At 39.2% G+C, this 20,254-nt stretch overlaps 1 protein-coding gene across 18 annotated transcripts in view; it reads right to left on the bottom strand.

Moving 5' to 3' along the window:
* Positions 1-9,609, bottom strand: part of UNC80 (unc-80 homolog, NALCN channel complex subunit) — a 247,007-nt gene extending 237,398 nt beyond the window's left edge. For 8 of the 18 annotated variants that reach the window (XM_067026779.1, XM_059053748.2, XM_067026780.1 and 5 more), the window contains exons 1-4: positions 9,032-9,585; positions 8,037-8,085; positions 5,202-5,358; positions 3,970-4,271 (exon numbers count right to left, since the gene is read on the bottom strand). In XM_067026779.1, the coding sequence (XP_066882880.1) occupies positions 3,970-4,271; positions 5,202-5,358; positions 8,037-8,085; positions 9,032-9,123 (600 nt within the window). In that variant the 5' untranslated portion in view covers positions 9,124-9,585. Of the gene's footprint in view, positions 1-3,969; positions 4,272-5,201; positions 5,359-8,036; positions 8,086-8,822 lie in introns of all 18 variants that reach the window. The other 10 variants (XM_067026776.1, XM_067026777.1, XM_067026787.1 and 7 more) reach the window with 3 other exon arrangements.
* Between the last annotated feature and the right edge of the window lie 10,645 nt (positions 9,610-20,254).

Genomic DNA, 20,254 nt, shown 5'->3' with positions numbered 1-20,254 from the left:
TCAAAGGAAGCACCTAGGTTTTGAGTTTATGTGAATGGGTCCATCACCTGAAATACAGAACATCAGGACAATGGCTCATTCCAGGGGAAATCTGAAATGCCCTTAGATTATCTATCTGGAGAAGCTAGTTGACAAATTGGTCTAGAGGTTAGGAAAGGGGACTACTTTAGACATATAAAATTAGGTGACCTCAGCCTATTAAGACACAAATGGTAAATGAAGCAGGAGAGGAGGTCTCCAAAGAGAAGACAAAGTGAGAAGTGCAAAGGGTCTAGGTTGCATCTCTGGAGAACCACAATGTTAGAGGGGCAGGCAAAGAAGATGAGCTGTCAAAGGAGATAGAGCAGAAGCAGCCAGGGATGCAAGGAGAACTAGCAGAGTGTGGTGCTACCAAAGGGATAAGAAACTTCAAGAAGGTTTGTAAGTTCAAACGCAGCTAAATTTCAGGGAAATGAAGACAGCAAAATAAAGATTAGGTTCAATAGCTCAAGGTTGTTCATGACCTTGATGAGAAGAGTTCCAGCACAGAAACAAAAGAAACAATATAGTTTTGGAGAAAGTCAGATGGAATTGGGTTTGAATCCCACCTCGGTTACTTAATGAGCTTGATGATTATTACCTCTCTGGACCTCAGTTTCCTCTTTGGTAAAATGAAGACAAAGATATCCACCTTCCTGTGGGTGTTTGTAAAAATTAGAAATGATATGTGAAAACTTCTGTTACCTAATAGAGGAAAGCAGAGCAGGTGGAAGGAATTGAGTAGGTGTGGAAGTGGAGGCACAGGCTCATGCCTAGACTGGATTCCAGCCCTTCATGCCTCCTGCAGTACTATGTCCTATAAGAGCCTCAACATAAAACATAGTCTATGTGAGCACAGAGTGGGGACTTGAGGGAATCAAGACAAGGACTGACAAGTGGGGCAGCACACAGAGCTTGAGACCACAATTTGTAGCAACAACAGACTGGATTGCTGTCTGGTTTTACCCCAGGAGCACGCAGATCTCTGGGGCTGGGATAGAAAAGGTAGCTTTAGGTCTTGATCTGGGGCTGGAGTTCTGAAGGACAAATGCAAAGGAAGAATAGGGAGAAAAGGCCATTAAAGGTGCTGGTGAGGAGCATTTGACATGGGTACAGTACGGATAAGGAAGGTAGGGCCTGATAACTAGCACACAGATAAAAGATCTAGGTCAGTGGATCTCAATCAGGGGCAATTCTCTCCCCTCCCCACCCCTTTAGGACATCTGGCAATGTCTAGAATCATTTGTGGTTGTAACAATTCGGAAGAAGGAGGTACTACTGGCATCTAGTGGGTAGAAGCCAGAGATGTCAGTAAATATCCTACAAAGCACAGGACAAAGAATTATCTGGCCCCAAATGCCAATGGTGCCAAGACTGAGAAACCCTGATCAAGGGGTTGCACGTTCCTCACTACGCTGATAAAAGCAAAGCCCTTGCTCAGATGAAAAAAAGCCTTGCAGTGAAATTTATTGACTCATTAATATTTTTTGTGCCCTATGGCATCTAGAACAATATTTCTCTCATAGCAATAATAAAATGATAAAACAATAATGCTAGTAATAATAGCCAACAGTAATTGTTACAGTACAATACTACGTATTGATCACTGTGCCGTGTTTCATAGGCATTGTTTTACTTCCTTACAAATACTCCAATCCCAGGCCATAGGTAAAACTTGGGGACGTTGCGCCAGCTTTCCTCACTATCTGTGTGGTCTCCCCTGAAGGAAGATCTGGCTCCCCTTCTACTAATAATTCATAATGTCAATAGCAATAAAATGCCAACACTAAAATCTACCATTTGTTAATGACGTTTTGTATGTCAGGTTGAGCACTTTAATTTGTTTAATCCTCACAATGCTCCATAAAATTATTCTTATGTTCAATTTATACTTGAGAAAACTGAGGCTTAAAGAATTTAATTGCTCAATGTCTTTCCTCCATAGAATAGGAAGCAGCAAGCACTGGATTCTAACATACGCCTATCTGTTTCCAAATCTTGGACTCTCAGCATGTTTTCAAATAAAATTATAGCCATTCCAGCCACTCCTATACTTCCACATTTTTTAATCCAGAGGATCTCTCTCTACAAATAGACATGTTATAGGCTATCTTTTTTTTTTTTTTAAGGAGCTTTCTTTCTTGCCCTTTCTGTTTTGGGGACTAGGTACCTATGTATAATTGCTACTTTTAGCATCTGGATCAGCTTCTGTTAATAACTTGGGTTTATTTAGTGACAGTCATTACATATTTATTGATTGCCTCATATATGACAGACACTATTTTAGACACTATCAGTTAGAGTTGTGACCTGGACAGGCAGTGTCCCTTTGCTCAAGAACCTCTGTTCTGGTGGGGGTGATGGGTGATAAACATGTAAACAAACACATAAAATAATTTCAGGTACTGATAGGTGCTAAGAAGGAAACAACAAAAAATGTAGAGTCATGTCCTAGTGGCACTAAAGTAACCAGGGAAATACTTTGAGTTGGTAACATTTGAGTTGTGGGTAAATTGATGAAAAGAACATGGCCATGTGAAAATCTAGGGTGGAAGGTGGCAGTAAATGTTTCAGATAGAAGGAAAAACCAGTGCAAAGGCCTGAAAGCAAAAACAAATTGTGTTGAGTTTGAGGATAAGTCTCTGGGAAGCCTGCAACTTAGTGAACAAGAGAGAGGCCAGTGAGATGGAGGTAGCGGGGCAGGAGCCAGATCCTGCAGACCCCACAGGTCAGGGGGACCGTCTCATTTAAAGTAATGCTTTCCATTAAGTGTAACCTTTATCAAAGACTTTTAAAACTAAAAAGTGCAATGCTTTTAAAGCAGCCATTTAATTTAACAACATTTAATATCTTTTGATAATTTTGATAGACAATGTGGCCAGTCATGGGAAGCATTTTGGGGATTTACAGGTAGTTTCAATTCTAGTCCTACCAGCCATGGAACAGAGTCAATTAGATTAAGATCCTAATATTTTATTAAAGAAAAGTTGAGCATATTAATTCCTTCTTATCTCTTTTCAGAGCACTTAGATGGAATATTGTAATTTATTCATTCACAGAAGTAACAAATAGTTCTTGATTTCTTTCCATGTACTTGATTTTTTTCTACATACTTTCCATGTATTATGTCTTCATATATATTCACCCTGTGTTTGAATATCCACGATTTTATGCAATGGAGGATCCAAGAGGTTACATAATATCAACAAGATCACACAGCTAGAAAGTGGTAGCACTATGATTTAAAATAATCTTGGTCTCTTTCAGACCCAAGGGGTACATGTATATAATTGTATTTTAATACAATTTGTTTCCATGTAATACTATGTTTTGTACTTTATGCATTTAAGAGTATTTTGAAAAGCAGTTCTTAGATTGTATACCAAAATATCAAAAAGTCCACCGTAAAAACTTCTGTTCCAGATCTTGCATTATAATAGAAGTAGCTACAACATGCTGTAGACATACAAAGGAGATGGTGACTAAACCTACATGGGGAAGGTCAGAGGAAAAGCTTCATGGAAATGATGACACTAAAGTTGAAGTTTGAAGAACCATGAAGGGAACAGAGGAGGGCAGAGAAAACAGCAAGGGCATATTCAGGGAATGGTTCACAAGGCTCCCAGAACTGGATCATGAGGTGGCCAGCAGGGATCGGCAGTTCATCAGTTAAGACAGGATTTAAGCCCCAGATCACAGTTGACTCTATATGCCATGTTTAATATATTGGGTATTATCTTGGGGTAGATGGAGAACAACTGAAGGCTTTTGAGTAGGACAATTGTGGTTTTGAAATAACGTTCAATAGTTTAGTATAGAAACAAAGCTCTCCATGTCTTGGCTTGCTATAAGATCATACAAAGACATGGATGCCAAATACAGAAATATCATTTGAAGCAAACCCTCATCTGACTTCTAGTTCCCCTTAGCCCTCACCAGCTTTCTGCTTACCTTGATTCTGTGAACCAGAGGAGCAAACAGAAACACAAAGAGCTCCACAGTAGCCATGGAGTTCTGGAAGATCTTCCATCGGTTGTTTTCTTCTTCATCATTGGAGTTGTTTTGGCAAGGCTGTCCTCGAGAACCCTGGTTTTCAGCCTGGTGGATGAAAGCACTGCTGCTGCCACCCCAGCTGGAGCCTCGGTCTGTGCCCCCAAAACGCTCGCTGTTACAGTCCTGGGGGGCCTCCAGGAGCATCCAGTGCAGGGTATGAAGGAGCTTTGTCTCAGCAACACCCAGTTTATCCTGGTGGCCTGCATGGGATAACAACACAGCTAGGTTAAGGCAAACTCCGTGACCAGAACAACGGGTGTCAACCTTGGGTGTGGGAAGAACATCCTTGCTTTCTTCTGTGGCTTGATTTCCTGGGAGATGCTAGCATTTCTCTACACCACTTACAGCCACTGCTGAAAGGGTTCACTCTTGCTTTGGAACTTTCTAACTGGATGCAATCTCTGCAGATATGCTGACACAGGGAAAGAAACTGCATGCATCACATCTCTTCAGTCAGATACCCACATATATTTCCAAATAAGCAGCATAGTAGTTAAGAGTATGGGCTTTGAGGATAACAGCTACTCCATTTTAGACAGTGTGATTAGGAAAGGCCCCTCTATAAAGGTAACATTTGAGCAGAGACCCAAATGAGGGGAAGGAACTGGATGGAGAAGACCTTAGGGCTGATGGCTAGGACATAATGCCATGTGGGAAAAGAAATCTGCAAAATAATCTAAACAAGAAAAATAATATGTATATGCATGCATGCACACATACACATAACACCACGAAGTTGGGAAAAGATCTGGAGGAGAATATGACAAATTCATGAAGGTGGTTGCTTTAGGCGTTGGGAGGACAAAGGGACAATCTGATTAGAACTCATCTTGAACAGGTGAGAGAGAGACTTTAGCTTCTCTATAACATTCTAATGTTTAAAAGGAGAATACATTCACATATTCTTGTAAAGTTAAAAAGTTAAAAGAAAGAGAGCTAGTTCCCTCATTGGTAAAATGGAGATAACAATGACACCAACGTGAGGGAGACTTTGTCAGAATTAAATGAGAATGTGTGCCCAGTGCCTGGAAAAATAGTCAGTTATACAGGTTGTTATTGTGAGTGTTATGATGAGTTACCATGAGTGAGGACAATGGTATGTCATGAAGAAGGAATGTAGGAGCACCAACCTAGCTTGTTTCTGTTCGACAGCAGGGTTGCAGTGCAGTGGAGGACATGAGGCAAAGCAGCTTGTACCAGTTCCCATCTGGAAATGCTCTGGATGGCTTCAGACAGGGCCGGAGAGAGGCCATGCAGCTTGTTTTCTACCAACACTCGTTCAAAGGACTGTCGATACCAAAAAAAAAAAAAAAGTAAAATAAGAAATTAGAGATCCTGATGGGTGAAAAAATAGACAACACAGTACTGTATACCCCAAAAGATACATATCACTAGACCAAATTCTTTAGAGAATTTACATTGCATTTCATTGTATATGTTGACATGAAATGAGTCAGTGACAATTTCCAATTATCTACCCATTTTCACGTTTTTGATCCAAAGTATATGGCTTGAATTATTAAATGATCTTTATTTCCACCAAAATAAGCTCCCATCAAAAAGAGTACAACAACACATTTAGCTGTATGAGGTTTTGGACGTAATATTTTATAAAATGATGCTGTGTCATTGAAAGGAGCTATCACAACTGCAGACCAAGGTGAAATGTCTTTTGTGAAAGTGTCTTGAGGTACAGAATTTATGTGAATGGGCAACAAGTGTTAAATAAGATCCAACTGTTTCAAGAGATCTGATTTTGGGGTCTCTGAGTTATTCCATGTCCCTAGCAATGATCCGGCACAGGACACTCCTTACATAACGCCTAGAACCATAAAGACTGTTCATCTAACTGTTGAATAAAGTGAGAAAAGGAGGGAAAGAAGAAAGGAGGGAGGGAGGAGGGAAATAAGCCATTTTTGCTTTGGGGGTTTATTAAATCTTCTATCCTGGCCAGGGATACTTTCAGCAAGTGAAGCACCCCACCCCCAAGCCCCAGAGCAAGTTGACCTACTGAGTTGTTTTTTCTCTTTGAAGGTGGAGGAGGATATCACCATAAGGTGTTGGGGAAAGTGCAGCTACCAAATATCAGAATAAATTTAATAAACATTTGACTTGTATGAACAGAACCTGCTTGCTACTTGATGTCCCAAATGGTCTAGAGAACTGTGTTCTCCCCGAGTGGTCATAATACAGTCCCAAGTGCTCAAGCTGTGTTATTGGAATTATTAGGATATCTGAGAAAAAATATGGCTTAATACAGAGATTCTGCAAAGAAAACTATTTACCTTTGATTCAAGAAAAGAAAATACATTCACCTTCATAATGAAAGGCATGCTGAGGTTTGGCAAGGAGTTCAATCAGAGATGTAGTCTTTGGGGTTTTCTTAAAGAAACCAGATAAAGGCAGATCCAAATACTTTTAAATTCCTCAGCCCTCAGGTATCTAAGTATTCATTAAGTAAAGGGTGAGTACATTAGATATTAAAATATTATAAAGAATTTATACAGTCTGATGAATATACTTTCAGAGGATGAGTTATATATTTTATAATCTCAGGAAGCTTTAGATACTTAACGCCATTTTCTTCTTAAATATTACTAACATAACTTTTTGTAATTTTAAACCCTGGAAATTGTTTTTTATACTTACATCACTCTCTATCTATCTATCTGTATCTATGAATGGGACTTACTTGATATTGTGTGACAACATTAAAATGTCAGACTTATCTTTGCCAAGAACAAAATCAGGGTTATTTTAAGCTAGTATAACTGTAAGCATGATTTGAGGAAGGCTCAGAGATTTCAGGTGTCAAATTACTTTAACTTGTGCTAAGTACAACAAATTCCATTAAAAGGTCCTTATTAAAAAGTTAGTTAGTTTTAAAAAAATATCTGTGACAAATTTGAAGGGCAGGAAATACAACAGAAAAAAATTCTTATTTGAGTGTGTGCTGTGCACATATGTGTGTGTATGGGGAGAGGTGTTTAATTTTCCAATTGGCGTCCATAGTAGTGTGTGACCCTAACACATTTCAGAGCTCTTTACTAGAAGGTCATTTATCATCTATCAAGTCATTTGCAAATATCATGGCAATATCCATATGGGTAGGTTTCCACTTTTAGGTTATAATATATGCAATGTAAAGACCTTTATGTGAGCTCCAGGTTTTAATGAAGTCTTTGAAAAGCCCATTTTAATTTTGCTTCACATTTTTGTGTCTTCTCAATTTGTAAAAAGACAATTTGTAAGTCATAGGATTCCCTTAGAATCTCAGGACAAGTGCACCATATTTTGCATAAATATTAACAGCATTATTTTCATAATTATTTCATATTGTCCATTTCAGACTTGCACAAAAAATGGAAGACATAAAAGTTCAGAATTGCATACTACTTTGAGTAGGTCATAGGTTCTCATTTTATGAGCTTCCACTATATAACAGTTTTGATTTGTTGATTAAGGATTTGACTTATTATACTTGTCCTTATTCTGTTATCTTTGCACACTCTCTTCTACTGCTCTACCCCTCCCCACTTAGGGCCTTTAGACTTGCTTTCCCTCTGCTCTGCCCTCAGCTATTTCTCCCTCCCTTCCTTCAAATCTTTGCCCAAGGGTCACATTAGCAGGCAAACCTTATCTATCCACTACTTCTAACATGAAACCTCTACCCTAGTGCCCCTTAATGTCCTTTCTTGCTTAATTTTTCTCCGTAGCGCATATCAACATCTGGCCGGCTATGTATTTTACTCATTTGAGTGGCCTATCCCCCTCCCAGTAGAATACAAACTCTATATTTGTTTTGATTACTGCTCTGTCTCATCATCTAGAACTGTGCCTGGCACATAGTAGGTGCTCAATAATATTTGCTGAGTGAATTAATGTATACAGTATAATTTAAATTCTTTCTTTCAAATTAACACATAGTATATGCAAGTAGTCATTAAATGGTGAATATCACGTACCACACAAGAGGCTTCATATTGCTTCCCCAGTTTAGGCCTCAAAAATGCACTGAAAAATTAATAGAAATAATTGTTTTAAACACAAGTAAAATTATTACTAGAGCATCCTTATGACATATTTTCAACAAATAAGACAGTGCTATGAAACAAATTTCACGCCTCCCTATGGCTTGTTAATGAGCAGGTATTAAACAGCTGACGACATTTGCTTTTATATGTGTAATTACATATATGAAAAAGCTGCGGATTTCTACGTTTTCTGTATCCAGTCTTATTCTGAAGACTTTTTATCTAATCGGATTCTAAATCACCAATGGTCAGAAGCGTTACATTACTCATGTGTACTGTCATTTCAAAAACTGAAAACTGAACACAGCTTGTGGCATATGATTTTCAGAATCTAATTTCTTATCTGATAAATCTCTAAAATAATAATAATAATAATGGAAACCTTGTTTCCCATTTATGGAAATAGGTTTCAGGTTTTTCCAAGAAAAAAAAATTTCGTATCAAAAATGATTCTTCTCAGAGGCTTTAACCAGGAAGATTACACTAGCTGAATCCGAGCAAAAATGGTTAACAAGTGGGCATAGCAGACATTCAACAAACAGGAGCTGGAAAAACAACAGGTCACCGGGCTGGAATTACAGCAGGAGATGGAGGGGGAATTGGACACAGGAGCATAACCAGTCGTAATTATCTTCCCTAATTCCCCGCCCCCTCTCCCTAGGCTCTCTGCCGTCTCACCCCCTGAATAATGTATATATTTATTCTATAGCTGCCAACCTGCTTGCCGTCAAACTTCACCGAAATATTTTTTAAATGCGTGTTTTTAAGCGGGTGCAGAAGGCTTGATTTCCAGCCCCAGAGAGGGAGCTGCAGGCTGTGGCGCGGCCTCGGCGGCAGCGGCAGCGGCAGCGGCGACGACGACCCAGGCGGCCCCAGGAGCGCTCCCAGCCCAGGGCGGCCCACGGCGCGCCCTCTGCGCCCCTCACCTGGTTTGCCGCCACAGGAAGGTCTGGATAGGCAAGGGGATGCCGCGGCCGCTGTCTTGCTCTGGGCCCTCGGAGCTCTTCCTCTTCACCATGATGGTGGCTCCTGGGAGTTCGACTGCAGGACCCAGCGCTGGCTCCTCGCTAGCCGCCGCCGCCGCCTCCCCCCAACTCTCATCCCCTCCTTCCCTGAGGCAGAGCAGACTCTCTCCGCCCTGATCCCCCGTCCCTCTCCCCTTCCCCAGCCCCTCCCCGCGCGTGGAACATGGCTGCGGGAGGAGGGGAGGGCTGGAGGAACCGAGGAGCGAGGACGGAGGCGCTCGGAGAAGCTGTCCGCCTCGCCGCCCCCGCGCCCTCTCCTTGCTTTCAGCACCTCCCACTGTGGACAGCGGCCCGCGCCGGACGGACCGGCGGGAGACAGGAGCAGGGGTCAGGTTGCGCAGCCGTGGGGTGGCCAAAAGGGTCCAAGCTTGGCACCGCACGCAGGTCCCCTGCGTGGCCTCTTTAGCCCCCAGAATTCGGCTTCCTCCCCTCGGAGCTGCACCTCAGGAGTGTCCCCTGTCCTGCTTCCCAACCTTGGCAGCTGAAGAACTGTCACGTTCTGGGGAGGAGGAGCTTTGGGGAACCGCAGAGCAGTCACTAACCCTGGCATCCTTCGTACCTCTAGCAAGGAGGTCAGGAGTCCACCCTCGGGATTCAGCAGAAGAGCACATGAAAATTATTAGAAGTGTAAACCAGGAAGGAAGCAAGTTTTGGCAAAACAGAAAGCTTGAAAGTTCTCTGATGTGAGAATTTATTGTAAAAGGGTAACCACAAGAAAGTAACCAAGCTTGTTTTGCCAAAGCAGAAATATTGCCAAACTAACCAGTTGTGGGTATCAGTTAATTACAACTTGAGAAAGAACATTTGAATCATGCTGGTAGAAAATGAAGTTTATTATAGTCCATTAGTGCACTTGGATGATCCTGTTTATTCCGTTGATATCTGCCATTTTACTTGAGTTGTCATAGTCAAAGCCCTGTACTATAGTTTATAAGTAGATTATTGTTAGATGTTTTATCTGGCAGTAAAACAAGCGGTGGGCGGGGTCAACAGTGAAGCAGTGTGAGTAAAACACCATTGCTGTGGATCCAAATACTTGCAAATGAACATAGTCATACACCATTTTGAGCAAAGGTATTGGTGTGATCCACAAAATGGAGAATCAGACACCCCAGGGCCTAATCTCAACAGATAGAATATCTTCTATTAACTACATGTGTGTCTACACCATATAGAGAGAACTATATGGTATGTATTGGTATTTTCAGTCACAGAAATAAATTCTTCATCTAATTTCTTAAAGGTTTTTCTTCCTTTTTAACCATTGGACAAAGAATCTTATAATTAGTATCAGCAGCTCTCTGAGGAGGAAAAAAGATAACAATGATGTTTTATAACATCAATGAGTAACTTCATTTCTTAGAATTATGTGATAGTCATTTATATTTTTTTCAGTTATTCATAGATACTTTCCATTGCTTAAGATGATAAATATTTAGGGCTAGGACACACAAAGGAAACAGAGATAGTCCACTCCTATTTCCAAATCTTACTGATGAGGCCTAGGGTTATGAGGTGACTTCCTAGCTGGTTAATGGTTAGGATCCAAAGGAGAAGCAAGTCCTTATGATTCTCATCACAGAGCTCTTTTCTTTTATAGTCTATATGATAAATAGATTTTCTCTCTCATGCCAACTCAGATCAATTTGTAGGGCCTGGCTGTTGAGAAAGACTGTGGAGATAAGGCCCAGGTACTTCAAGAAAAGATTGCTGTTATTGATTAGTGCTGTCTGCTATGTGAACAGCATAGAGGAAATTGCACACATTTGTTACTTCTCAAAGGTATTCTTTATACATGATCTTTGAGCCTAACTTTCAATATTTCTTCTGCCTCACTTGTAGCTGCCATCACTCACTATGTTACTTAATGTTGTCAAAGGTATTCTACCCTAAGAGAGGTAATATGTCTCAGTGTACCAAACTTAGATTTGATCATTAGGAAATATGTCATTCTTAGTTTGGATCTTCATTGGGTTTTCTGGAGCTGTTTCTCATTTCTCATGTTGCTAAACATCTTGGGCTTCTGCATTATTATGACGTGACCTATCTGACTAGGATCTCAAAGCTACCAGGGCAGGGCTAAATCTGTGAGTACAGGCTGACTCCAGTTTTGCTCCTCTTGAAGTCATCTTTTAATATGAATCTTGAAACAAAGAAAGATAGATTCTAAATAGTTTATTCATATTTACTGAGTCCATTTTTTATGCCAAGCACTAATCTATATAGATTCCTGCTCATAAGAAACTCACAGTATTGAAGGGAAGACAGATAGGTAAAGAAAGGGGTACAATGGGAGACATGATACAAATTTACTTATGAACAAAGGGACAAGGCAGAAAATGTGGGCAAGAATCAGATGGAGAAAGACTTTGTATGGCAGGCTACAAAGTTTGGATAGGAAGATTTTAAGCAGGGCTGTAAACACTTCATTTCCATTAGAAAGTGATGATATGACTGGAATGTAGAAGTTATTTGAAATAGGCAAGAGTTGTATGTAGGAACCTAAGTCTGGAGATTAGAAAAATATCCTATGAGATCCTGAGCTAAGGACATGACAACAGAGCTAGAGATAAGGAGATGAGTTTGAGTGGACTTGCAGAGGCAGAATAGATAGGACTTGATAACAAAGCGGGCATGGGGAAAGAAAAATAGCACAGTGGTTAAAAGCTTAGGTGTTGAGCCAGACAGTTTTGACTCTAGCCCTACCTCGTATTAGATATAACACTCTGGGAAAGGTTCTTCACTATGGTTTTCAAGTAACAGTATTGATACTTTCTCCATAGAGATGTTGTGAAGATTAATGTTAATACTTGTAAAGAATTTAAGAGAGTCCCTGATCTATACTAAGCCTTCAGTAAACATCAGCTGAAGCTCTAAATTTTCTATTTTGAGCAACTGAGTAATGATGATCTCATTCAAAGAGAGAAAAAGTTGGCAAGGAGAATCATGTTCTTATTTTATGAGTGTATATGGGAGAATTAATTAGTTTTCCTTGAGTAGCTATTGGAAATTCCAATGGATACCATGAAGAGGCAGGTAGAAATATGGATGTGGAGCACAGAAGAGTTAATGGGGTAGGATAGATTGATTAACCCTGTATAAAAGATAGTGAAACCATGGAAGTAGATAAAGTAATTCAGCTGAACATATGGAAAGAGAAAAAAAAGAGCCCAATTTGGAAGTATAGGGAACAACGACTTTAGTCTTTTGTCATAAAATATGTTTTTGAGAGGTGACAGCATAGGATAGGATAGTGGGGTAGGCAAAACTCTAAGATGGCCCCCAAGATTCCTGCCCCCTGCTAAACATACACATCTTCTCCAAGTTATTAATAAAAAACATACTAACCTAGGTGCTGCGGTGAAACAATTTATATAAACTTTAAGATTTTTTTAAAAAAATTATTATTAATAGACTTTATTTCTAAGAGCAGTTTTGGTTTAAAGAAAGAATACACAGGCAGTTCTCATATATTCTCTCTTTTCCAACCCACAATTTCTCCTTTTAACAACTTGCATTGGTATGGTACATTTGTTATTATTGATGAGCCAATTTGATACATTATTAACTAAATCCATAGTTTACATTAGTGTTCACTCTTTATGTTGTAGAGTTGTATAGGTTTTTCCAAATAATGTCATTTATCCATCATTATGATATACAGAGTAGTTTCATGCTTTAAAAGTTTTCTCTGCTCCACCTAATTCCTCCCTGCTCCTCCTCAGCCCCTGGCAACCACTAATCTTTTCACTGTCTCTATAGTTTTACCTTTCCCAGAATGTAATATAGTTGGAATAATACAGTATGTAGTTTTTTCAGACTGGCTTCTTTCACTTAGCATTTAAGTTTCCTTCATGTCTTTTTGTAACTTGATAGCTTATTTCTTTTTATCGCTAAGTAATATTCCATTTGTATGGCTGTACCACAGTTTATTTATCCATTCATCTTTTTTTTTTTTGGACATGCCGCATGGCTTGTGGGATCTTAGTCACCCCACCAGGGTTCAAACCTGGGTCCTTGGCAGTGAAAGCATGGAGTCCTAACCACTGAACCGCCAGGGAATTCCCTATCCACTCGTCTACTGAAGGACACCTTGGTTGCTTCCAATCCTTGGCAATTATGAGTAAAGATGCTACAAACATTTTGTGTGCAGGTTTTTGTGTAGATGTAAGTTTTCAACACATTTGGTAAAATACCTAGGAGTGCAATTGCTGGACGATATTTTAAGACTGATTAGCTTTGTAAGAAAATGTCAAACTGTCATCCAAAGTGTCTGTACCATGGAATTAAAAAAAAAAAAAATTTGGACATATTTATGGGCCAGAATTAAAGGGTCATTTTAGAAGGAAATGTTAAGCATATTTAAGAGAGAGAATAATTAATTAACCAGGTTCTGGAGCACAGCTGGATTTATCATTCTTTGGTGGAAAAATAATTCCTAGGATGGGAGATAAAAAGGAAGAATGGTTGGGGCTTCCCTGGTGGCGCAGTGGTTGAGAATCCGCCTGCCGATGCAGGAGACACGGGTTCGTGCCCTGGTCCGGGAAGATCCCACATGCCGCGGAGCAACTGAGCCCGTGAGCCATGGCCGCTGGGCCTGCGCGTCCGGAGCCTGTGCTCCGCAACGGGAGAGGCCACAACAGTGAGAGGCCCGCATACCGCAAAAAAAAAAAAAAAAAAAAAGGAAGAATGGTAGAGTCTAAGTTAGAAGGAAAAGAGGAAGAATGAGAATATGAGAGTGTTCAGGCTTGATGGCCTATGTAAGCTGTGAAGTAATCAATAAGGTCTTTTTTTTTTTTTTTTTTTTTTTTTTCGGTATGCGGGCCTCTCACTGTTGTGGCCTCTCCCGTTGCGGAGCACAGGCTCCGGACGCGCAGGCCTAGCGGCCATGGCTCACAGGCTTAGTTGCTCCACGGCATGTGGGATCTTCCCGGACCAGGGCACGAACCCGTGTCTCCTGCATCGGCAGGCGGACTCTCAACCACTGCGCCACCAGGGAAGCCCAATAAGGTCATTTTTAATGAGTGATATTTAATAGATAAAAGTAGGGTATTTGTCAGAAAAATATTAATAACAGGCAGCATATATTGAGTACTCGTTATATGTCAAGGTCTGTTTTAAATGTATCCAAAAAACTCTGCTGTCATAACTTAAAGTAGAGAAAACGGAGCCACCGAAAGGTTATATAACCTGCCTGAGGTTACACAGGCAGTAAGTGCTAAAAGAAACTGTGAAGTCTGGCTTCAAAGTTATACCCTAACTTTCTATTACAATACTGAGTATTGTGAAGTTGTGAGGGTTTGGAAGAAGTGCTATGAATCATGTAAATGAGAGCTACTTAAGGACATACGAAAGAACTTCTCTGTTAATGGTAGAAGATGAAGAAGAGCTAATGATCCTTTCCATTTCCAAATCTCCGTAAGGCAAAGAGTCATATGGGGGTGGGAAAAAAATCTATAATAAGCACTGTAAAGATCTGTTTTCAAAATAACATTTTAGTGGAGAATTAAGATTACCATGATGGTTCACTTCTCATACCTCACTGAAAACCTCCGTATACCTTTTACCTTTGGGGAAGAAACCTGCCTTCCCTAAATGCTTTCCTCTACACTGCCTTCTTTAATACATATCGTTTTCAATTCAGATGAACACTGTTGGAGGAAAGTTAAGAACTGAGTTAATCTGTCAATCATAGCACCAGGGTTAATAAACCAGTCCATGATAATCACTGCATATCATCATCTCACTGTGCAACACACTGAATTGGATGTGGAGCTTTCCCAATGTTGGCACTCAGTGATTGAGTGGCTTTGGGTCAGAAGAGGAAACTGGCTACTGGGCTTTAGGAAGCATGTGAAAGGAAATTGCAAGAAGATCCACACAGATGTAACTAAATATATGTCAGCTTTGAAGGTTATCCTCTCTTTTAAATGGAAGGGTGAATTTTGATAGTGGCCAGGAGCCAAGTTGCCAGATGAGTATATAAATAAACATTCTTTGCAAATAAACTGAGCAGAGGAGAACTCTGTCTGGATTTTGGAAAAGATTGCTTTAGTAAGCAGAATCCAGAATGCTGTGTTAGTATATGAAGAGCTTGTAGTAATATAAACACTCACAGTAATTAATAAAAACAGTTTTGGCAAGAGCCCACTGTTACTCTACAGCAACCCACTAGAATTTGAAGATGAAGCAAAATTGCTGTTGTCTTGTGTCTATCAGTCAAAGTGTACAATGAAAACACTGACGCTGTAGTTTTGGAGTTTGAGGGGAGAAGCCACACCCATTATGCAGGAGTGGATATATCCCATGTGTCTTGGGTATCCTTAGCCTAAATAGCTGATATCTCTAAGGACAGCAGTCTCAGTGGTCCCTCAGTGAGAAGAACAAAGCTCCAAATCCCAAGTTCATACTCATCTGAGCTCCTTACTCTGGTTTGCAAGGTTCTCCATGATTGATTTCATTACATACGACTCTTACCACTCTACTTTGCTCTAGATACTGTCTTCCTCCATATCTTTACAAGGCTGGTACCTTTTCACCATTCAGGTCTCAGTCCAAATATAACCTTGTCATATAAGACTGTTTATTAACCTGCTTTTAATTGTCTTCCCTATCCTGTTCCAGAAATGTTATTATTTCCCCCTGTTTTTTACTTCATAAAATTTATCATTCTCTGAATATCATATTTACTTGTTTTAATGTTTGTTCAGTCTAGAGAATAGCAAGAGAATCTATAAAATAGAATAAATCTAACAAAACATTTAATACCATTGTGGAAAAAACACCATAAATTGTTTAGAGTCATAGAGACTGGCAAAAATACCATGTTTCTAGGTAGGGAGAGTCATTTTCTTAAAGCTATCTTGAATTTAATCAACAAAGTATTAGGATCCATAATATATTAAGATTTATTGCAAAATCAATAAGCAAAGACAAAAAATTTGAAAAATGAGAATATATTCATATCTCATCAGTGGTCCCAACAGTCAATATGCTCTGTCTCTGAATAACCTGGGAAATGTAAATAAAAACAATTTTATTTCTCTCCAAATCCATAAAGTTAAAAAACTTTAAAAGTCTGATAACTTTTAGCTAATGCAATGAAACAAGGAAATAAAATGTATACACATTGAGAAGGAAGAAAAAAATAAAATTTTATTGACAAATGACATGATCATCTGTAGAGAAATTTCAAAAGAATTGACAAAAAAAAAAAACTCCTCTGGAAAAATGATTATAGCAAGGCTGCAGGATGCAAGGTCAATATACAAAAGTCAATCACTTCCCTACACACTAGCAATGAGCAAGTGGAATTTGAAATTAAAAACACAATACCAAGTATGTTAACACCCCTCAAAATGAAATACTCAGGTATAAATCTAAAAGAATATGTACAAGAACTATATGAAAAAAGTACAAAACTCTAATAAATGAAATCAAAGAAGAACTAAAAAATGGAGAGATATTCCATATTCATGGATAGGAAGACTCAATATTATCAGGACGTCTGTTCTTCCCAAATTGATCTATAGATTCAATGCAATCCCAATAAAAACACCAGCAAGTTATTTTATGGATAGTGACAACCTGACTTTAAAATTTGTATGGAGACCCACAATAGCCATCACAATATTAAAGAGAAACAAAGTTGGAGGACTGAAACTACCCAACTTTAAGACTTACTATAAAGCTACAGTAATCAAGACAATGTGGTATTGGAGAAACAATAGACAAATAGATCAATGGAACAGAATAAAGATCCTAGAAATATATCCACATAAATATAGTCATTGATCTTTGAAAACGAGTAAAGGCAATACAAGGAGCAAAGACAATTTCTTCAGCAAATGGACTTCCACATGCAAAGAAATGGATCTTGACACAGACCTTACATCTTTTTTTTTTTTTTTTTTTTTTTTTTTTTTTTTTTTTTTTTTTTTTTTTTTTTTTTTTGTGGTATGCGGGCCTCACTGTTGTGGCCTCTCCCGTTGTGGAGCACAGGCTCCGGACGCTCAGGCCCAGCGGCCATGGCTCACGGGCCCAGCCGCTCCGCGGCATGTGGGATCCTCCCAGACCGGGGCACGAACCCGTGTCCCCTGCATCGGCAGGCGGACTCTCAACCACTGCGCCACCAGGGAAGCCCAGACCTTACATCTTTTTAAAAAATTAGTTCAAAATGGATCAAAGACCTAAATGTAAAACACAGAAGTATAAAACTCTTAGAAAATAACATAGAGGAAAACCTTGATAACCTGTAATATCGCAATAAAAACCATTATTTTGTGTGTGGCATAAAATGTTGTTTTAGATAAAACACCAAAGGCACAATCCATGAAAGAAATAAACTGGACTTCATCAAAATTAAAAACTTCTGCTCTGTGAAATGCAATGTCAAGAGAATGAGAAGATGAGTCACAAACTGGAAGGAAATATTTGCAAGACACATCTGATAGAGGACTGTTATCCAAAACATACAAAGAACTGTTAAAATTCAACAATAAGACAACAAACAACCCCATTTAAGAATGTGCCAACGACCTTAACAGAACCTCACCAAAAAGACAGACAGATGTCAAATAACATATTAAAAGATGTTTCACATTATATGTCATCAAGGAAATGCAAACTAAAATGTCACTACACACCTTAATAGGCCCAGATCCAGAACACCGGCAACACTAAACGCTGGTGAGGATGTAGAGCAACAGAAACTTGAAACATTGCTGGTGGGAATGCAAAATGATACAGCCACTTTGGAAGACAGATTGGCAATTTCTTAGAAAATGAAACATATTCTTACTATAAGATTCAGCAGTCACACTCCTTGGTATTTAACACAGATGAACTGAAAATTTGTGCCCACACAAAAATCTGCATGTAGATAATTTTGGCAGTTTTGTTCATAATGTCCAAAACCTGGAAGCAACCGAGTTATCTTTCCATAGGTGAATGGATAAGCTGCAGTACATCCAGAAAATGAAGTACTATGCAGCATTTTTTAAAAATGAGCTATCAAGCTATGAAAAGACATGGAATAGCTTAAATACGTATTATTAATTGAAAGAAGCCAATCTGAAAAGGCTAGAAACTGTAAGATTCCAACTATATGACATTCTGGAAAAGGCAAGACTATGGAGACAGTAAAAAGATCAGCTGCTGACAGAGGTTGGTGAGGGAGGAGAGGTGAATACGTAGAACACAGAGGATTTTCAAACAGTGAAAATACTCCATATGATACTATAATGATGAATGTATGTCATTATACATTTATCCAAACCCATAGAATGTACAACATCAAGAGTGAACCGTGGGGATTCCCTGGTGGTGCAGTGGATAAGAATCCGCCTGCCAATGCAGAGGACACGGGTTCAAGCCCTGGTCCGGGAAGATCCCACATGCTGCAGAGCAGCTAAGCCCGTGAGCCACAACTACTGAAGCACGCATGCCTAGAGCCCGTGCTCTGCAACAAGAGAAGCCACCGAAATGAGAAGCCTGCGTACCGCAATGAAGAGTAGCCCCCACTCGCGGCAACTAGAGATAAACCCCGTGCACAGCAATAAAGACCCAACTCAGACACAAATAAATAAATTTATATTTTTTAAAAAAAGAGTGAACTGTGAGATAAACTATGGATTTTGGGTGACCATGATGTGTCAATGTAGGTTCATTACTTTAACAAATGTCCCACTCTAGTGGGACAATATGGGGGATATAGCTAATGGGAAAGGCTATGCTGGTGTGTGGGCAGGGGATAAATGAGAAATCTCTGTACCTTTCTCTCGATTTTGTTGCAAACTTAAAACTGTTCTAAAAATAAAGTCTTCTACAAAGTCTGGTCATACCAAGTTTTGTCAAGAATAGAACTGCCAGCAATAACTTAATTTATAAAATAATTTTGGAGACTAATGTGGCAATATCTAGGAAAACTGAAATATGTGTATATTTCAACAACTCCTAAAGTAGACTTTGGAGGATTTATCACATATATGCACAAAAAGATAACAATAATTACTCATGACAACATTTTAGTGAATTCTAAGCATCCTACGCATATCCATATATAGGAGAATGGATAAATTATCTGTGACACATTCACACATTGGAATAATATATAGCAACTACCATGTATGAATTAGAGCTCCATGTATCAACATGGGAAATTTTCCAAAATACAGTGTTGATTGAACAACTTGCAGAATTATCGTACGGTACAATAACATTTACTTTAAAAGTTTAAAATACACAAAACAATGCTATATATGTTATGTATATTTAGGCATAATAATGTAATGAAAATATGTTTGGCTATTATACTGACCCGAGCTTCCCAGGAAACGTGGGATTGAAACAATGGCTTACATGTTACTTCTTCTTACAGAGTGCAATTCAAGGGGGTGGAAGTGAACTAAAAATAGATTAGGTAGGGAAGGAGGCAAAGCTAATAGGATGGTGCATTACCAAGCTCAGTACTACTTCGTATCAAAAGAAATTGCTTAACACCTATCCTTCTCAAACTCTTCCAAACTACAGCTGAGGGAGGAACACTCCTAAACTCATTCTATGAGGCCACCATCACCCTGATACCAAAACCAGACAAAGATGTCACAAAGAAAGAAAACTACAGGCCAATATCACTGATGAACATAGATGCAAAAATCCTCAACAAAATACTAGCAAACAGAATTCAATAGCACATTAAAAGGATCATACACCATCATCAAGTGGGCTTTACCCCAGGAGTGCAAGGATTCTTCAATATACACAAATCAATCAATGTGATACACCATATTAACAACCTGAAGGAGAAAAACCAGATGATCATCTCAATAGATGCAGAGAAAGCTTTCGACAAAATTCAACACCTATTTATGATAAAAACCCTCCAGAAAGTAGGCATAGAGGGAACTTACATCAACATAATAGAGGCCATATATGACAAACACACAGCCAATATCGTCCTCAATGGTGAAAAACTGAAACCATTTCCACTAAGATCAGGAACAAGACAAGGTTGACCACTCTCACCACTCTTATTCAACATAGTTTTGGAAGTTCTAGGCACAGCAATCAGAGAAGAGAAAGAAATAAAAGGAATCCAAATCAGAAAAGAACAGGTAAAGCTGT

Source organism: Kogia breviceps, chromosome 2 (genome assembly GCF_026419965.1).
Source record: "Kogia breviceps isolate mKogBre1 chromosome 2, mKogBre1 haplotype 1, whole genome shotgun sequence".
Classification (NCBI taxonomy): Eukaryota; Metazoa; Chordata; class Mammalia; order Artiodactyla; family Physeteridae; genus Kogia; species Kogia breviceps.
The sequence above is the reverse complement of the archived record's forward strand: the minus strand, read 5'-3'. Positions and strand labels throughout refer to the sequence as shown.